The 19,525-nt window shown below is 37.5% G+C and overlaps 3 protein-coding genes across 4 annotated transcripts; 2 read left to right on the forward strand and 1 right to left on the reverse strand.

Annotated features, from left to right (window-relative positions):
* Window positions 4,391-10,393, forward strand: LOC109830093 (CBL-interacting protein kinase 2-like). Its single transcript, XM_020397244.1, has 2 exons — window positions 4,391-4,562; window positions 8,401-10,393. The coding sequence occupies exon 2, from the start codon at window positions 8,742-8,744 to the stop codon at window positions 10,116-10,118; it is 1,377 nt and encodes a 458-aa protein (XP_020252833.1). The 5' UTR covers window positions 4,391-4,562; window positions 8,401-8,741; the 3' UTR covers window positions 10,119-10,393.
* Window positions 10,559-14,416, reverse strand: LOC109830765 (structure-specific endonuclease subunit SLX1 homolog 2-like). Its single transcript, XM_020398127.1, has 5 exons — window positions 14,411-14,416; window positions 12,625-12,848; window positions 12,164-12,302; window positions 11,421-11,554; window positions 10,559-11,327 (listed from the first exon to the last, which is right to left on the reverse strand). Exons 1-5 carry the CDS (start codon window positions 14,414-14,416, stop codon window positions 10,670-10,672), a joined length of 1,161 nt encoding a protein of 386 aa, XP_020253716.1. The 3' UTR covers window positions 10,559-10,669.
* Window positions 14,661-17,860, forward strand: LOC109829379 (putative ALA-interacting subunit 4). Of its 2 annotated transcripts, XM_020396506.1 has the most exons (3): window positions 14,661-14,749; window positions 16,693-17,619; window positions 17,717-17,860. In XM_020396506.1, the coding sequence occupies exons 2-3, from the start codon at window positions 16,722-16,724 to the stop codon at window positions 17,827-17,829; spliced, it is 1,011 nt and encodes a 336-aa protein (XP_020252095.1). In that variant the 5' UTR covers window positions 14,661-14,749; window positions 16,693-16,721; the 3' UTR covers window positions 17,830-17,860. The 2 variants fall into 2 exon arrangements, with proteins under 2 accessions (XP_020252095.1, XP_020252094.1); XM_020396505.1 differs by having other exon boundaries at window positions 16,693-17,860.

Consider the following 19,525-nt stretch of genomic DNA (forward strand, 5'->3'; position numbering starts at 1 on the left):
ATATATATATATATATATATATATATATATATATATATATATATATATATATATATATATATATATATATATATATATATATATATATATATATATATATATATATATATATATATATATATATATATATATATATATATTTATTATCATATATATATATATATATATATATATATATATATATATATATATATATATATATATATATATATATATATATATATATATATATATATATATATATATATATATATATATATATATATATATATATATATATATATATATATATATATATATATATATATATATATATATATATATATATATATATATATATATATATATATATATATATATATATATATATATATATATATATATATATATATATATAGAAAAACTTATGTCAACTTAAGTGGACGTCCACTAAGCCACTAAGTTTCTTAGTCATCGATGATCACTTGATTGAGCTACATTGTGGATGATCCGCTCCGTTGAACTTGATCTACATATTCTAAAACCCCAACACACCAAATTTGGGGTGAATCCGTCGTGATTTGACCCTCCGTCGAGCCATGTAAAAAGTTATATAAAGCTTATTTTGGTAAATGATATGATAACTCATAAGCAATATCTTTTTGTTATGGGTAAAACTATTTGTTTTATATATTGCCACTTAACAATTGCTCTATGTTAGAGTTACATCAAGAGAAAGAATTGCTAAATGATATAACAACTCATAAGCAATATCCTTTGTTATCAGTAGAACTATCTGTTTTATTTATTGCCACTTGACAATTGCTCCATATTAGAGTTATATTCTAGCTGGCTAATGATTGATTAAAATAAATTAATTCCCCTTATTGCAATCGATCTATGTAAATAAGACTAGCTTCAAAATGAAAATCAAGCCTCAAGCTCAGTCTACTGTAAAGATGTCAAAATGTAATATGACAGAGGTCTCGTCGAAAAGTATCATACAATTAGATCGAGCATCTAAAAAAAGGTACTTAATCAAGATCAGAAAAATCTCTCAAAAAGTTACAAAGAATAAAACAATCTTATTATTCCTATAAAATTCACATTTAAACTACACGTACAAACGTGAAAAATAATTATAATGTCCTTCTATATAAAATTTTTTAGCATACGTTGAGTCAGTATCTAAGCCTAAAATGTACATATATCTGAACTTCCAACCCCTCATAAAATGTAAGATAAGTTCATTTCTTTTCCCCATCTTCTCTTCATGAATATCTGAACTTCCAACCCCTCATAAAATGTAAGATAAGTTCATTTCTTTTCCCCATCTTCTCTTCATGAATCTTGTTGTGCCATAAAAATAAGTAAGTATCAATCAACAATTAACTGGCTGACACACATCTCAAGCAGACTACACCCCAACTCGGTCCAGACAGGCCCAGACAAATGTCCCTTCTTGCCAGGAGTCGTCCCTTCTCTCCAAGTAGAGACGAAAGGCGGTCATTCTCGAACCCCTCGCCGGCAGCCAGTCACCATCACATTAAATGCATAGTTGGAGTCATTATTACATCCCGCCCGAAAAGACCTAATAACTCATTAGACCACGACATCACCTAGGACCCTCTGTCACCGTCGCATTAATCACAAGGATGACTCATGCCACCCACAGTCGACACATGTAAAATAACTATCGACTAAGCTGTTTGGACTCGGTCAAAATTATAAAATTGCCCATATAGACCTATTATATATAGAGGCACAGTCAATAGCACAAGGGAGGCTCAACAGTCTATCAGGGGATCAATCATTGAAGGAGGTCAAGGGACCCCAACCTAATCAAGATCATCCTCAAATCTTGTTGTTGATAACTTTGAAATCAACAAATCTTTAAAATTTAAAAAAAAGGAAAGGGAATCTGTTGATGCTTGTGAACAAACAGTCGATGGGGGTTTCCCGCAGTCGGATGTAGTTGCGATCCTGACGACGGCGGGGAAGAAGGAGAGGATGAATGTTGGGGCTGGCTCCTCCTCCGACTTTATGCCCGATTCTGGCGGGGAAGAAGGAGAGGATGAATGTTGGGGCTGGCTCCTCCTCCGACTTTATGCCCGATTCTGAGTGCGCGGGGTGGACTGATAACCTGCACATGCAAGAATCACCGGAATACGGGGCTAGTTTCCTTCCCCCATGGTACCTCCGACGGTCAAGTCAGTTGATGGACTTAGCTAGGGTTTGTAGAGAGGCCCCTAGTCCATTGAGATCCTTGCAGGGGGTTTTGCTGTTGGAAGTATTAAAAATACAAAAGAGGGAGTAAAGCTCAGGTGCAAGAAGAAGTTGCCCCCCTCCTCCCCGGTTTTACCTTTCTTACCTCCCTTTATAGCTTACTTGTCTCTGGGAGTTTGACCCTTGGCTTTTGTTGACTATGCACAGGAGGCGGTTTGAAAGGTGGACATGCAGACTGCTGAGTGATCTTTCTTCCTCCAGGTGTCGGCATGCAACTGGGAGGGAAGTCACTCGATGTCAAGGGAGAGAAGTCTTCTCAGTGCTCTGGGTTTGTTAGAGTAGGCATGGTGTAGGGTAGGTCGGCTGTGTGGCCGTCCTTTCTCCAGGTGGCGGCTAGCGATTGGAGAAGAAGTCATTCGTGCACAGGAAAGCTTATGGAGATCTTCTGGGAAATGACTTGTAAGCTGAATAAGCGGCTCGTGCCGGAGATCATTGTCAGAGCGTATATCTTGATGGGACTGGTCAATGTTGTAGCTTGGCTCGTGCCGGAGATCATTGTCAGAGCGTATATCTTGATGGGACTGGTCAATGTTGTAGCTTCGAGTGACATTTGAAGTGGTCCCGGTCAGATCTTATCCCTTTAGTCAAGGCGGGTTGATCCGTGAGCCATCGTTATGATTTGGCGACCCGTGAGTCGAGTGGACTTCGGGTCAGACACGTAATTGAGTCGTCTGCTCGAGGAGTCGTCTTATTTGCGAGGGAACGAATGATCCCGTTCTTCGAGTTGGTCATGATGACCCATCAGTCGGAATAAGGCTTGTCGGCTCGTCTAGTCGAGGGACTTGGCTCTGACTGTGCTTTTGAGCCTCTAAAGTTGATTCGGACCATTGCTCGCTTGGGCTTATGCAGGTATTCTTCCAATACTTCTATTTTGGTGCGGTGAATGACCATAACAGAATCCAAACTGCAAAACAACATAACCAACTATAAGGTGCTGCTTGTTTCATAAATTTTTTTAGCATTTAGGATAGATTCCAAATTCTAGGATGAAAAAGTAGACTTTTATGAAATATTGGATTTCATAGTTAGTGTTTGTTTCAATAAAATTTCTAGAATGTTTAATCCCTAAAATGTAAAAAAAAAATTAGAATTTTTCAAATCCTCTCAATTCGAGAGGATTTGACAAAGCCTATAAATGGGTATGATTATCCCAATTGCTATATCATTATATTTTGTTCTCTTGTGGGGAGATAAGCTCACTAATGTAAATATACTCACATCTCATTCTTTTTTAAGTTGATATAAATACTAAATTATAAAATTTAAAACTTGTTATTATATAATTTTGGGTTTAAACTAAATAAGAGATTACAAATTTTAAAATTAACTTTCTTATAATAATATTAAACTAAATAAAAATATTAAAAATCCTAAAACGTGTATAAAATACTATAATTTTGAAATTCCTATAAAATTATAAATCCTAAAATTTTAGGATTTGAACTAAACAGCCCCCTAGTCCACTAAGGGTGTGTTTGTTTTAAATCCTATAATTTTAGCATATGAAATTCTTCACCATGGAATTTGAAATCTATAGATGTTTGTTATGGGTTAGGATTTCTAAAATGTTGTTTATTTCATTAACATTTTGGGATTTGGAATACTACAATTTATAATATTTTGTTTGTTTCAAGCTCAAATTGTAGCATTACCAAATGCTAAATTTTTATAATATGATGAATTGCTATCTTGGTGAGGTTATCTCCCACAAAAATACAAAATTAGGATTTGTCAAATCCTCTTCAATTGAAAGGTAAACACACCCATTTATGAGATTTGTCAAAATCCTCTTCAATTGAGAGGATTTAGCAAATTCTAAAAAGTGGGCACTTTTTGCATTTTTAGGATTCAATGTTCTAAAAATTTTCTTAAAACAAATACCGTATATTGAATCGCAAAATACAAAAATAATTCAACTTTTTAATCCCAAAACTTATAATCCATACCAGATGGCAAAATTTTTTTGAAACAAACACTCGCTACTTGAACCGGGCCCGCATTTGTTTCTTTACAGCAATTAACACAGAAACCAAGGGGCAATAACGGACACTAAAAAAGATGAGATATAAATAACCAGAATAAAAATAATAATAAAATTAAAGACAACGCGTTCACAAACAAACAAACAAAAGGCAACCAGAAAAAACATCTATAAAACGTAGGGGAAGAGGGCTGGGGTTTTCTTTCTGCCTCCATTTCTAATTTCCCCCGTTCTATTTTCATTATTTTTCATCTAATTTTTGGTCGAATTCGACATATCAAAGCTATCAGAACTTCCTCCTCTTCTAATTGCCAAGGTAAAAATCTAATCTTTTATCGCAATTTCGCTTCAATTTTGTTCCTTTTGCTCGTCTGTGGCTTAAATTTCGATTTTATCACAATTTTGGTTTTTTTAATTTTCTTTCTGGTAAATTCTGGTTATTTTGTTTATGTACAATTAGTGTGTTATTGATCTTGGTAACTATGAACAATTATTTGATGACGAACTTTTTGGTAGAGTTTTATCACCTCATTTTAGCTGTGAAGAACAAAATATGAATGGGTTTGTTAGATTATTAAACCTTATAATATGAAGTGTTTTTAAAGTTACAAGAGAACTTGTGGGTTGTATGACAGATTATTACAGAAGTTAAGAATCCTAAAATCCTAAAGATGAGAAATTTAAGAGTGAAATCATGTAGTATGATTAAGCAAGTGACACACTAGAAAAATTGATTGGTTGATGGAATTGAAGATCTGGTGATGGGTGAGAGGAATTTAGAGGCAACGGGTCTCAAAGAGCTTACTAATTTCTATTTCGAGGCAGATAAATGAAATAATAATTGTTGGGATTGTGTCTTTGATTTTTTGTATAACTTTATGAGAATTAGATAGGGCTAGAGATCTATCATGATTAGGAGACTGGGTCTCATCGTGATTAGGAGTTTGAATCCTATTCTAATTAGAAAGTTAGGCTAGAGATAGAGTTTTGGTTTCCCTATATATATTCTTCTATTGTTGGAGGAAAAATCAAGGAGAAGGAAGATAATTAGTATTCTTGTAATCTAGGGTTAGCTGAGGGCGTAGCCTGATTTAAGAATATTATATAAGAGGCGAGAGTTTTGTAGTCTTTATCTGTGCAAAAAATTACATCATCGGGAGAGAGTTTTGCAGTCTTTGTCCGTTCAAAAGATTGTAAGGAGTGGGTTTTGGAGAGAATATGAGAGTTGATTATGTATGCGAGGTTGAGAGATTAAGAGACAAGAGTTGAGTGGTTCTTGTAGTTCTCTCTGATACATAGTGGATTTTTCGTATTGTTGCCTTGTGGACGTAGGTCGATCGAATCACGTAAATCTTGGTGTTATTTCTTCTTGATTGTGGTTATTTTCTATCTTGTTGATTGTGGGTTGACTTCCGAGTTACGAAGATCGTAGTACGCAGGGAAGGACTAAATTTCCTAACAAGTGGTATCAGAGCCATGATGATGGATCCGAGAGCGAGTTCGCAAGATAGACGTTGTACAAAAGTTAGGATTAGCGGCATTACAAGAATCAAGATGAAGAAAAAGAAAACAAACGGCCGAGTGACAGCAAGAACGCCGAGTGACAGCAAGAACGGGCGACGGCAAGAGTGGTAACATAGGTGATTTTGTGTTTGTTCGTTCGCGTGCAAGTCAAAAAAGTAGCAGCACGTGAGGAGATTCACACGTGTGGGGAGAAAAGAAAATTTAGCCAGTGGGGTCCACATGAAAGAATTATGAGAAGCAGTTCACGTAATCTTATTGTCTAATTACGACTTGTTAATCTGATGTGGAGTTTTGTTTGGTGTATGGTGTTGTGGATGCACATCGGATGGTCCAGATAGTTTTGCCGATAGATTGATGAACCAGAGGTTGATTTTAGTGATCCAGGAGTTGATTGCCAAGTTTTAGAGTGCTCTAAATGCGATGGGAGGGTTTGATTTTTCAGATTTTGCTCAAATTGGTCAGAAAGTGCTGAAAAGTTCTGATAGTGATGACGAGACAGATCTGATGACGGATAGAGCAAACGAGTATGAGATAAATAAGACAGGCGTAGAGAATCAGATGTGATTCTAACAGTAGAGTTGTCAGCATATAATTATTCAGAGTCATCGATGGAGCAATAGTTGTGTGTAGACTCGATGAGGACAGTGCCAGATTAGGTGGAGCTTACAAACAGGTACGACTGAGTGACACACATGCCAATGGAGATAGTGGCATTGGACTTGAAGACGATGAATGCTCATATTCGGTGCAAGCCAAGTGATGGAGGAGGTGGAGGCATCTGGCTCGTAGTGTGGAGTAGGAGAGGTGCGCCGATATGATTCGAGACGAGCGATGTAGGTGGAGTACGAGGACAGCAAGTGGGGGAAGTGTCAAGTTCAGTTTGGGAGGAAAAACATGGTTGATTTGCTTCTAATGTCAGAGGTGACGAAGATCTCTTGGTGCGCACAAGAGAGATGGAGGCGCCACAGCAAGACAGATAAAAGTGAGGGTCATAGGAGCATCCAGTTGGCTTCGATTTGAAGTGCGAAAGAAATAAAAGACTCTAACGAGAGAGACAAAGTTTCAAGACGACGATGATATATCTTCAAGGGAGTTTGGAAATCAAATTCAAGGTGGAGATTGTTGGGATTGTGTTTTTTATTCATTGTATAACTTCATGAGAATTAGATAGGGTTAGAGATCTATCATGATTATGAGACTGGGTCTCATCATGATTAGGAGTTTGAATCCTATTCTATTTAGGAAGTTAGGCTAAAGATAGAGTTTTGGTTTCCTTATATATATTCTTCTATTGTTGGAGGAAAAACCAAGGAGAATGGAGATAGCCAATATTCTTGTAATTTAGGGTTAGCAGAGGGTGTAGTCTGATTCAAGAATATTGTGCGAGGCGAGGGATTTGTAGTCTTTATCCGTGCAAAAAATTACATCATTAGGAGAGAGTTTCGCAGTCTTTGTCCGTTCAAAAGATTGTAAGGAGTGAGTTTTGGAGAGAATATGAGAGTTGATTATGTATGTGAGGTTGAGAGATTGAGAGATGAGAGTTGAGTGGTTTCTCTTGCAGTTCTCCCTGATACATTCAAGAATACTGTGCGAGGCGAGGGTTTTGTAGTCTTTATCCGTGCAAAAAATTACATCATTGGGAGAGGGTGTCGCAGTCTTTGTCCGTTCAAAAGATTGTAAGTAGTGGGTTTTGGAGAGAATATGAGAGTTGATTATGTATGTGAGGTTGAGAGATTAAGAGACGAGAGTTGAGTGGTTCCTCTTGTAGTTCTCCCTGATATATAGTGGATTTCTCGTATTGTTGCCCCATGGATGTAGGTCGAAGTTGATTGATTGAACCACGTAAATCTTATTGTTATTTCTTCTTGATTGTGATTATTTTCTATTTTGTTATTTGTGGGTTGACTTCCGAGTTACGAAGATCGTAGTACGCGGGGAATGACTAAATTCCCCAACAAGTGCCCTGTCTTGTTAGATGAAACTGGATTTCTAGAATTTGTATGATTACTGTGGGGTTCTTGCTTGTTGATAGAATACGAAGGATGAAAAAGCTTTTTTAAAAAAGTTATTTATCTCTGTCACATCTGTCGGGTACGAGTTTAACTCTCACGAAAACTCATTTGAGAATAGAGATTGTAAACAAATTCAAACACGCATCCAATACCTGTAATAGAGTAATACTGTTTTAGTAAAAGGTATATAATTTGTCAAAAGACATAAGACACTGATAATTGAATTGCACATCTCTCTCTTTAAGTCATTACTTATTATTCACTTTGAAACATGATGTTGTTATATTGCAATTTTACCTTTGTTATAATATTCAGATGTGTCTCCTTTGGATGAAAATGTTAGCTATGACCTTTGATGGGCATCTTTGTGTGTGTGTGCATGTGTCATGTCTTCATGTGTGACACGCAATACATCATCCAAGTTAGCTAGTCTCGCTCAGCACTGCAGTGTGTATTCTATGTGTATTGTTCTATATGTACGAATTACAGTTTGTCTTCTACTTTTATTGTAAGACTGTAATATGTTTCAATTATGATTTTCTCATTTTCTGACATAAAAATGGTGCAGTTCTTTTGAGCACTTGTAGAAGAACTGATTTTGCTTTATTTTTCATATAGATATTCCAACCAAATCGCTGAAAGACAAACACCTGGGAATGCTGAAAAATGTGTGTGAGTGTTGAGAAATCCTCAACTGAGGTAATTGAGATTGTAGAGATTGTAGCTTTATCCAGTTCATCTTTATTCAACTTTGAAGAACTTGGTCAACATATCGTTATCAACTTTGTTTCCCCTGCATTAATGCACAATGTACCTGATAAAACAAGACAAATTGTTCTGGTTGATCAGGACATCGGTGATGATGGTTGAAGTCTTTTGCTCTTAGACACCCATTTTGTATATATTACATATTATCTCAAGAAAAAAGGTATACTAGCTGAACGAAGACCGTAAAATAAATGGACAATAAGAGCCATATATTGATGCAGAAGTATGAAATGGGGAGAGTGTTAGGACAAGGAACATTTGCGAAAGTTTATCACGCTCGAAATATGAAGACTGCTCAGAGTGTTGCTATAAAAGTGATTGACAAGGAGAAAATATTGAGGGTTGGACTTACTGATCAAATAAAAAGAGAGATATCTGTAATGAGGTTGGTGAGGCATCCACATATTGTCCAGCTTTACGAGGTCATGGCAACCAAGAAGAAGGTTTACTTTGTAATAGAATATGTCAAAGGTGGCGAGCTCTTTAATAAGTTGAGCAAGGGCAGGCTCAAAGAGGAAGTTGCTCGCAAATACTTTCAGCAGCTGATCAGCGCTGTGGATTACTGCCACAGTAGAGGTGTTTATCACCGAGATTTGAAGCCTGAAAACATACTTTTGGACGAAAATGGAAATCTTAAAGTTTCAGATTTTGGCTTAAGTGCCCTAGCTGACACTCGGAAACAGGACGGTTTACTCCACACAACTTGTGGAACTCCAGCTTATGTGGCTCCTGAAGTTATCAGCAGAAAAGGATATGATGGTGATAAAGCTGATATTTGGTCTTGTGGGGTAATTTTGTTTGTTCTGTTGGCTGGCTATCTCCCTTTTCAGCACTCAAATTTGATGGAGTTGTATAGGAGAATTGGTAAAGGAGAATATAAATGCCCCAGTTGGTTCCCTTATGAAGTTCGGAGGCTGCTATCAAGGATTCTGGATCCAAATCCAAGTACTAGAATATCAATTGCAGACATAAAGGAGAATCCCTGGTTCAAGAAAGGTTTTGATGACAAGTTGAAGATGATTGAAACAGGCAAAAGAGAAAGCCCTCCTGAGAATTTGAATGCTATTGTAAGCTCCTCAGGCAGCGGTACAAGTGAGGGAAATCAAGATCCTGAAGTGAAACAGAATTTGGTGAAGCCAATGAACTTGAATGCTTTTGACATCATTTCCCTATCAACAGGATTTGATCTCTCAGGATTATTTGAGAATGAGCGAAAGAAAGAGACACGGTTTAGTTCTCGATTGCCAGCAACGGCTATTATCTCAAAGCTGGAGGAAATTGCAGAGCATTTGAAGTTTAAAGTTGGAAAAAAGGGCGGGGGTATTCTCAAGATGGAAGGATTGAAACCTGGAAGAAAAGGGGTTTTGGGGATGGACGCTGAGATATTCGAAGTCACTCCTTCGTTTCACATTGTAGAGCTAAAAATGACGAATGGAGATACATTGGAGTATCAGAAAATGTTGGATGAAGATTTGAGGCCAGCGCTCAAAGATATTGTTTGGGCTTGGCAAGGTGACCAACACTATCTACAAGAGCAGCAACAAGAGCAGCAACAAGAGCAGAGTTGAATGCAGTTCTGATCAAGGTACGAAACTTGCGGCGGGAGTCCTTACAAGTTCCTTGTTCAAGTAGTTTTTAGGTGTTTGTTGTTTGTTTATTAGCATATTTTGTGTAATTGTGTTTTGATAAAAGAGAGGTGCTTTACTAACTGCAGGCTTTCCTGATATAACTTAGCTTATTCATACAGACGTGTAATCATTGTTGCATGTACTTCAGTTGTGCATATATAGATTTGTGTTTTAATTTCTCTTATGAATGGAAGTGTATTCGAGTTTTAATAGCCTACAGTATTCTCTCACCATGACTGATGACTGAATGAAAAAAAGCTGAATCAATAGCTCATCGACAAACATCCTATAGCGTGGCGTGTCTGATGTGATCACATATTAGCTCCTTACAATCAGCTCACTCGATTGACAGTGAAAAATTACTCTAAAGGAAAAGAAAAGAAAAGAAAATCTATAATTGCATGTTTTTATTCCCCCATGAGTTTTTGATACAACAATATACATTACTCCTTTACTACATTAGGTAACCAATTACGCAGATTTATTTATTTTTACTGCTGAATAGTAACGGGCGAGTCCGTCAAGTCAATAATATCTGAGTGAACTTTAGCCCTCTTGTTGCGCTTTTCCACAATGCAGCTAGATGGTGTTGACAAACTTATGACATTGCTCTCATCATCAATACAAAAATTCTGTGCTTTGGTTTCAAGTACGGGGGAAATGAGCAGACTATCTGTTGATGAATCATTCTTCGAAGATCTCAGGGATGATGGTCGTCTCTGTAAGTTGCTTTGTTGAAGCCATTCGCAGGAGTTCTCATCTCTGAATGAACACGGAGTTTCGCTAGTGCTTTCAGGGATTTCGCTGATTATTTCATATCTTTCATCAGGCTTTGGAGACTCAACAAGACAAGGAGACTCAAATGGACAGTTATTGGATTCCTTGCTAATGTAAAGGTCGCAAGAAGATGAAATTTCAGAAGAACGAGCATCTTCTTCAATTCGATTAGCAGGATCAACATCTTCATTAATCTTTTCTCGCTCGTAGTCAATTTCATCACTGTCGTTGCAATCTGAAGTCTGACCTTCTACATAGCACGGAAGCTCATCCATGATGCAAACATTAACTTTCATTTGCTTTGGCAATCTCGGGCAGCCACCAAGATGCATCATGTATTTGGTAGAGAAGAAATTTACTGTAAGGTATAAACTGGTAGGGGGAAAAAATGATGGTTAGATTCTGATAAATGCTTCTAGTTAATTAGTGAGAAGATAAATAAGCCAAACAGAGAAGAATACTTACTTCTCCCAGTAAGGAAGAGTAAGCATCGTGTAGGCAATCTTGATTTTATTCCCTACGCCAGAGAAGGATTTGAAAGTTGACGCAGCTTTTCTAACAGCTAGAGACTCAGTTGGATGTTGCCAGGCCCATTCAAACTGCAAAAGCTCAATTTGAACATGCAAGGGTAAGGATTCAGATTGCTACCGGCAGGAAATAAAACGAGGCTACATCAGGGTTATCCCTATTATTCAGTTTAAGTTGACCCAGTAGTAAAAACGAACACAATTTTACGCATGGACTAGTCATCAGCATTGGCTCGACGTCTTTCGAGTCTCTTATCTTCTGTGTCCAAAGCCCGCCATCTCCTGATCGAGACAAAGAGGGGTCCAGTTTTCGGACAGTCAGGCAGAATCACCTCAGGATCAATCTCATCAGAGTCATACTAAAGAACCTAACAATTGGGCTCCGACGATTCAAGGGGAACTACTAATTCATGGTAGAAAATGCGTTAAAAAAATACATAATGCGGAATTATATCATTTATAGATGGCCAAGATAAAGCTTTGGAGTTCATATAGTTATCAGTTGAACGGTGGCGTTACAAGGCGTTTCTCTTCTCGGTGTTGGCTTTTCTCACAAGTGTTTCATCTACGATTGAAGGAATTTTCACGCCAGAAAGAATTACCTATGAATTTATTTACGCACATCCAATCAATTTGGAAAAATAAAAAAAACAAAATTATGAATTTTCATGCCATAACAACCTGAAGGGCGGAAACATTGGATGGGAAGCCGTAGATGCAAAGAACCATCTCCCACGGCCGCCCTCGCCTTGTCCGCCACGCGCCGCACCCAATCTCCCCATTGTGCTGCCGGATCCTCCTCCGTGGATTCACCGTGAACCTGCCAAGAAATTTACAGGGAAATAATTAGATACAGCTTCGACGAATTTTCAAAACCAGCAACACCCACCAAGTCTGAATCTTGATCAGTTCCCCCGAACCTCGGGATCCCCAAAAAAAAAATTAATAAGAAAATTTTTTGGTGGGTTCAGTTGCGGCACCAAACCAAGGTCTCAACCTTGGTCAGCCGCCCAATATCGAACGGAATAAAAAATCGCGACTTTTGAACAAATTCTCGAAGCTAGTTTCCCACTTGGGGGAGTGATCTGATCAAGGGGTCAAAGCTGGGGTTCAGAAGAATTGAACAGGGTGCGGAGGATTACCCGATGTAAGTGCGGCCTTTATGGCGAGGGCTCTGAGAGGAGAGGAGGTAGCAGGCGAAGAAAGCCGCGCCGCCGGCGTCGCTTTCGCCGTCCCCTGCGGCCTCTCTCTTTCTCTCTCCCCACGGTTTTCTCTGATCTCCCCTCTCTCGGCTCCTCTCTCCCCATCTCTCTCTCTCTCTCTCTCCTCCCCGCCCCTCTTGAAATCCCTCTCCTCTCTCGCATGCCTCCGGACCTCGCCCATGTCCGTTTTAACTGTGGTGTGGTGCGAGGATGGAGGGTGGGGCCCACGCACATTGGGGGGTTTTTTCACTCACTGATTAAGGGCAGGAGATCGAACTCCAGCTTCGGTTTGGAGACGTTGCGAAGGTTTCCTTCGTATTAAAATTAAATATATATATATATATATATATATATATAATATATATATATATATATATATATATATATAATATATATATATATAATATATATATATATATATATATATATATATATATATATATATATATATATATATATATATATAATTATAATATATATCATACTCCTTCGCTTAAGGCTGGGATTTAGAAAAACGAAAATTATTTGGTCAATTTTACTAGTAATCTTTTTCAGTATTAATATTCTTATTCTTATTATAACTGACTATCAGCTAAAGCAATTAAGTTAAAATTAAACTTCAAATTAAAGCCCACACCACTCAAAATTAACTAATGAAAAAAATTAATTAATCTAATTAGAAATTGTTGACAACTGAAAAAATAGAAAGAAATTTAGAGGACGTTAGCATTGTAAACATAATTGCATTGCGCGTGTAAATATTAAGCAGTTGATTGATACTAAATTGTGAAATTAATTAATTTGTTAACAATAATTAACTTGATTAAAATTTTTTTTTACTGGTCCATTAAATCTTTAATATTTTGAAATTAATCCGTCAAAGCATTGGAATTATTATTAGGTAACTTAATTCTTAAATTATTTAAAATTAGTACTTCAAATCAATGGCATAATTAGCAATTTGATGGACTAATTTCCCTCTGATTACTTTTTTACTTTTGATTGGAGGAGCTAATATCGAATTAACTTAAGAATTAGAGATGTAATAGCTATCTCAATGATTTGATGAATTAATTTCAAAATAATAAGAATTGAGCAACCTAACTGATTGTAGTTAGATGTTTGCAATCCTATGGATAGATTTTTCTTAAATGTTGATAGATTTTTTTTTCATTCTATAGTCACGAGGAATTACTATAGAAGAATTATTTTTCCTTTTTTTTAACTTCGTAAGAATTTTATGTCCTTTGTTATTATTAGTTTTGAGGCATTGAAGAAACTGGTCACGACATGAGTGACTAACATTTTAAAACATTTGTTGGTTGCACTGCTTATGACCACAACAACATATAAAATAAAAGTTGAAGGTACTTAAACATAAGAATTAAGAAAGCTTATAGTCAATATTACATCATTAAGTAGAGATTTAAAACAAACAATTTCACAGCCAAGTTATATTTAAAGCTGTTTAATTAGAATATTTTGTTAAAGAGATAGTTATAAAATTGGAAATGATTTACAAGTCATGTTATAGTTCGAGTTAACATCTTGATGATGATGAATGCTTGAAAACGATGTACTCTTTTTGTTATTAAACGTGGAAAACTATCCGATGAATAAACAATAATTGGCGACTCCTTGGAAGAAAACATTAACTTAGCGTCTTCTTTCTGCAACCTAAGTTTTATAATGACTATAAATTGAAAATTTTGGGCATTTCTCATACGTCCATGAATTATATACTCATCTATTTATAGTCAAGAAGACGAAACAAAATAATTTATTTCAGAATTGACGGTTGAGATAGAGGGTATCCCTATTTCTCTTGCATCCCTCTTTTGTCTCTTGACCATCCTGTTTTTTCTTTCTCATGCCTTTCCTTCTTGCTTCTTTCCGCATTTTTATCCTGCACACCTCTCTCTCTCTCTCTCTCTCTCTCTCTCTCTCTCTCTCTCTCTCTCTGTTTTCCAATTGCACATGAGGGAAATTCAAGATCTTGAAACTGGGTCAGAGAATTTTCCAAGAATGTGGATGTGAACGTTCATATACGTGAACCGAGAAAGAGGTAACAGCTCAGACTTGGTTTTAGATTATTTTTATAAGCAAAAAAAATGCATAATATGATAGTTTCAGAGCATGAAACTTCCAATAATCCATTTACGTCAATTTTGATTGAAAATACGATGAAATTAATCTTAAACTTACGTAGCCGCGATCATATGAAGATGGTGATATTGTTTTTTTACTTTTTATGTTATCTTTCATTTCATAAAACATGAAGAATGCCGATATTGTTTCATTTTATATTTATTTTATTTAATTCAGAATGTTTGCTTTCTGTCTTAAACTTACACGTATGGAGAATATTTGGTTGGTATTGTTTCTACGTTTGATTTTGTCTTTGGTTTTAAACAGGGTGAATTTTACTTTTTATGACGTTTATTGTTAACAATTTGTCTGAGAGCTTCAAATCGACTGGTCTTTTACAGAACTCATACAAAATTTACATTCTGCAAGGTTTAGCCCTTATAGGGCTGAACTACTCCATATAGACCAGGACTGCCTCTAGAGATGAATCACTTCTATATTGCATTAGACTTTTGTAGGCGTCTAAAATTGTCTAGGAGAGCCCGCACGAAACTCGAAGCAATGAATGGGCGAGTCAAGAAGATTCACCTAATCAGCTCGCGCGCGTCGCTCAGCGCACTCACGCCATTCAACCCGTGCGCGTCGATCAACGCGCGCACGTCAAACCAACTCGTGTGCGTCGGTCAATGCGCGCACGTCAACCAGCTCGTGCGCGTCAGTCAACACGCACACGCCAATCAGTCCGCGCGCATCGATCAACACGTGTATGTTAACCAACGCGCATTCGACGGTCAGTCTTGCGGCGAAGCGTACGAGTCATCCGACCTGCGCAAGTGCAGGTCGGGTGTAACCGACCCGCGCAAGCGCGGGTCAGACAGGTCCGACCCGCACCGCGCAGTCTGGAACCCGAAACGCGTTTTGACGGTTTTAAAGCTGTTTTCATAGGATTTATCTGTTCCAGGGGTTCCTAACTGACTTGATATCATCCCCAAACGTGGTTAGGCTGTTATTAACTGAAGATAGAGCCAAATCACTTGTTCTCATCCAAATAACCGCATCTGAGGCTTATAAATATGAGTCAAAGGCCTCCATTTTCGAGATCTGGAATTTTATCGAGAGGACGAGGTGCTGATGGATTGAAGAGTGAAGGAGCACGAAATTTCAGCGAAGGCTAGCGGGATCCCGACGAACTTCAGCATAAAGGAGAAGCCGTTCGAAGGTTCTGAAGCCCGTACGTCCGTTCCTTGAGATTAGGCTTAGTCTTAATCTCGAGAAGAGCCCTAATTTCGCTTGGTCGATCTCAGCGCTTCAAATCAGAAAACTTCTTCGGCGAAGACGAAGCTCTGCCGAATTTTCCTACAACCGGATCTGATTCGCGGTCGTCCACAGATTAACCCCGGCACCGGCAAAGAACCCACGCAAGCAAGACCCGATAAACGGATCTTGTGTTTATTTTCAAGAAAGTTGTAATTTTTATTTTCGTTATTCGAATTCATTTGTAAACGACTAAAGTTTAATGAAATCAATGATGAAGGCAGCTTTCCACGAAATTCGAATTCATTTGTAAACGACTAAAGTTTAATGAAATCAATGATGAAGGCAGCTTTCCACGAAAACAACTTTAGTTGACATTATAATTTCTAGACATAATACAATAATCTAGTTATCTGTGAAAATCTAGATAGATAAGAACCAAATGGCATTTTAACATATTATAATCTTCTCGTTTAACGTTTATAGCTAAATTTTATACTCACGAAACTTTTACTTTCTTAATTGACCCCTACATAATTGGTTTGAGCATGATTTTTGACTCTTTAAGTTTATAAAAATTTTCATTAACAAATCTTAATGCCCTTTTTACACTTTCTTCTTTCTAATTATTCCAGTTCATTAATTTTGGAGTTATAAACTGCGCAGATATCATCAATGTGTGATATTTGGACGCAATGGAGACCATTAATCCAACAGCAACAACAAATCCAAACTCTACATCAGAGGAGCCTAAAGGTTCCAAGAGGGTCACAAAGCCAAGATACTCAAGGTTCATGCAACAAGAGCTCCCATCATGGAACCCAATCCTAACTCCCCGCTGGGTAATCTTCCTGTTTTCGATCATCGCTGCAGCCTTCATCCCCATCGGCATCTTCTCCCTTCAAGCCTCTCACAAAGTTGTGGAGATTGTCAACCAATATGAAAAAGCCTGCGCAAACCAGGCGACAGACAAAGTCGCCTACATTCAAGACTCGAAAATAAGCAAAAAGTGCACGAGGATTCTCACAGTGCCCAGGGACATGAAGAGCCCTATCTTCGTATATTATCAGCTCGACAACTTCTATCAGAATCATCGCAGGTACTTTTCAAGTCGAAACAACATACAACTGAAAGATCCGAACAAAGCCAGCACTACCAAAGGATGTAAGAACGAGGCGGAGACCAAAGATAAATCCCCCATAGTCCCGTGTGGACTAATTGCTTGGAGTTTATTTAACGATACGTTCAGTTTTTCGCGAGGTAACGAGACGTTGGAGGTAAATAAGAAGGAGATTTCGTGGAATACCGATAGAAACGAGAGATTCGGGAATGATGTTTACCCCAAGAATTTTCAAAGTGGGAGCGTTATTGGCGGGAAGTCTCTTGATCCTAACAAGCCTTTGAGCGAGCAAGAGGATTTGATGGTTTGGATGAGAGTTGCGGCTCTTCCAACATTTAGGAAGTTGTATGGGAAAATAGAGGTGGATCTCAAAGCAAATGATAAGATAACCGTGAGCCTTGAGAATAATTATAATACTTACAGTTTTGGGGGAACAAAGAAGCTTGTGCTTTCTACCGCTACTTGGATTGGAGGTAAGAATGATTTCTTGGGGATTACATATATTGGTATTGGAGTGTTATGCTGTTTTCTTGAAGCATCCTTTTTTGTACTGTACATGTTGAGTCCAAGAAAGCTTGCGGATCCAGCGTATTTGTCATGGAATAGGAAAGCTAGAGGGCATCATTAGATGGTTTTTTTTTTTCATAATTTCGAAATGTAGCATTCTTCCTTTTTTGTGTTAAAAAAAATTATTGCCAATTGTATGATGAGAAAAAGGAGAGAAAAGTAAATATTATATTTCGTATTTATGATCTTCGATTTGTATGTCTATAAATATGTCTGTCAGCTGTCTAGGAGAAAAAGATGAGAAATTACATAGTAGTTGTTGTAGGTATTTTGATTAGGGGTTGGGACACCCCCACACAATTTACAAAAATAGTTACACCATAGAAATTAAACACTTTATGAGGCTTTCCATAATTGTAGCTTTAGTGACAAGTTAATAGATTAGCTACTGAAAACTACGGGGCAACCAACTCCAAAGGCGAAATAAGGAATTTTGTTCAATTCTTTTGTCCTTTAAACAAAGTGACTTGCTTCTTGATGGAGAATGATATATTCTCCCGACCAATACTTACAAAAACAAAAATTTAAGGCTATAATTCTTCAAATATTCATCAACTTGTATTAAAATCACTTTTGTTTTGTACATATAAATACCTCAAAAACTTTAAAACCTTTAATTCAGATGCCATCTGCTACAATGTGGTCTCAAAAGAGAATAAAAAGATCAAATTATTCCAAAGATGAAACTTATCATGGTCTACTCCCTTAAATTGCCTCCTAACTTGAGAGGATTTGGATCCCTCTGTTGCGCGTCGTGCGGAAGCGTGCTCGACAACCAAACGAGTCGGTGAGCGATGAGAGTGTTTGTTGGAAATTTGATGTAAAAAGACAAAGAAAGAAAATTTGACTTGTATTCTCTCAAAATCGATTAAATTTGGATTCCGATTACAAAAGAGAAGGAATGGATTTGATTCTCTCCTTTGTTTAAGACTGGGTTCTTCTTGTAGCGATGGAGTGCTTCCTTCGATTGATCGCGTCGAACTTGCTCTCCGTTGAACGATCCGACCGTCCTTCTTCACTGGGAATAACTGAAGTGTTTGATGACTTCGGTTTAGAACTCTTGACGAGTGTTGAAGAACTCTGAACGAGTTAAAACATCTGATAAGAGTTTGTTGAAAACCGAATGTCTGGTTTGATGTGATTAACTTGCGTTACAAGCTATTAAAAACTCTTAAACGAGTTTAAGAAACTCAGAATGAGTTAAAACTCTAAAACAGAGTTGTTGGAACCGAAAATTCGGTTAATTGGCCAAGTGGATGATACCTTTGATGAAAGGATCCTTCGGGATTTGATTAACTGATCGTTGATCAGTTCCTTGATCCCCCGAAGATCTCTTCTTCCGAACCAATTACTCCAATCTGCGAGATTTGTTGACCTTAGTGGTTTTGATACCAGCGTCCTCAACTCTTTGCGTTTTTTTATCTCAGAAACCGATTGATCAACCTCATCAACCCGCCAACACCCTTACTCAGTTGAGTAAGTTGGTTAATTTATGGGTGATGTGGAGTGCAACCAACTTCTCATCCGCTCCTTTGTGGGCGAGAATCCTCAGAACGTGGGATAAACGGTTATGAGGCCGTTCAGCTTGCGTTGAACAAGTCAAACGCCTCAATTGGCGTTCTGGGCTTTAACTCTGCGCCCCAAGGTTTGGGACGCAGAGTTAAATCTCTGTTAGGGATTTGAGACGCACGGGCCTCGTGTGTTCTGAACTTGGAAACGCACAGGCTGCTGGTGCGTTGAAATTTAATTCTGCGTTCAGAGTTCGGAGACATAGCTGAGTCTGTTGAATAACGCACGTTATGGGTGCGTTTC

The sequence above is a fragment of the Asparagus officinalis genome, chromosome 2 (assembly GCF_001876935.1).
Source record: "Asparagus officinalis chromosome 2, Aspof.V1, whole genome shotgun sequence".
In the NCBI taxonomy this organism is placed as follows: Eukaryota; Viridiplantae; Streptophyta; class Magnoliopsida; order Asparagales; family Asparagaceae; genus Asparagus; species Asparagus officinalis.

What these genes read in the sequence shown, in the direction of transcription:
- LOC109830093 (XM_020397244.1), top strand. Translation starts at nt 8,742, where the DNA reads ATGGACAATAAGAGCCATATATTGATGCAGAAGTATGAAATGGGGAGA.
- LOC109830765 (XM_020398127.1), bottom strand. An exon ending in AAAGGCCGCACTTACATCGG is followed by an intron (nt 12,303 to 12,624) that starts GTAATCCTCCGC and finishes ATTTCTTGGCAG; the next exon opens with GTTCACGGTGAATCCACGGA. An exon ending in ACTCTTCCTTACTGGGAGAA is followed by an intron (nt 11,328 to 11,420) that starts GTAAGTATTCTT and finishes TCCCCCTACCAG; the next exon opens with TTTATACCTTACAGTAAATT.
- LOC109829379 (XM_020396505.1), top strand. Translation starts at nt 16,722, where the DNA reads ATGGAGACCATTAATCCAACAGCAACAACAAATCCAAACTCTACATCA.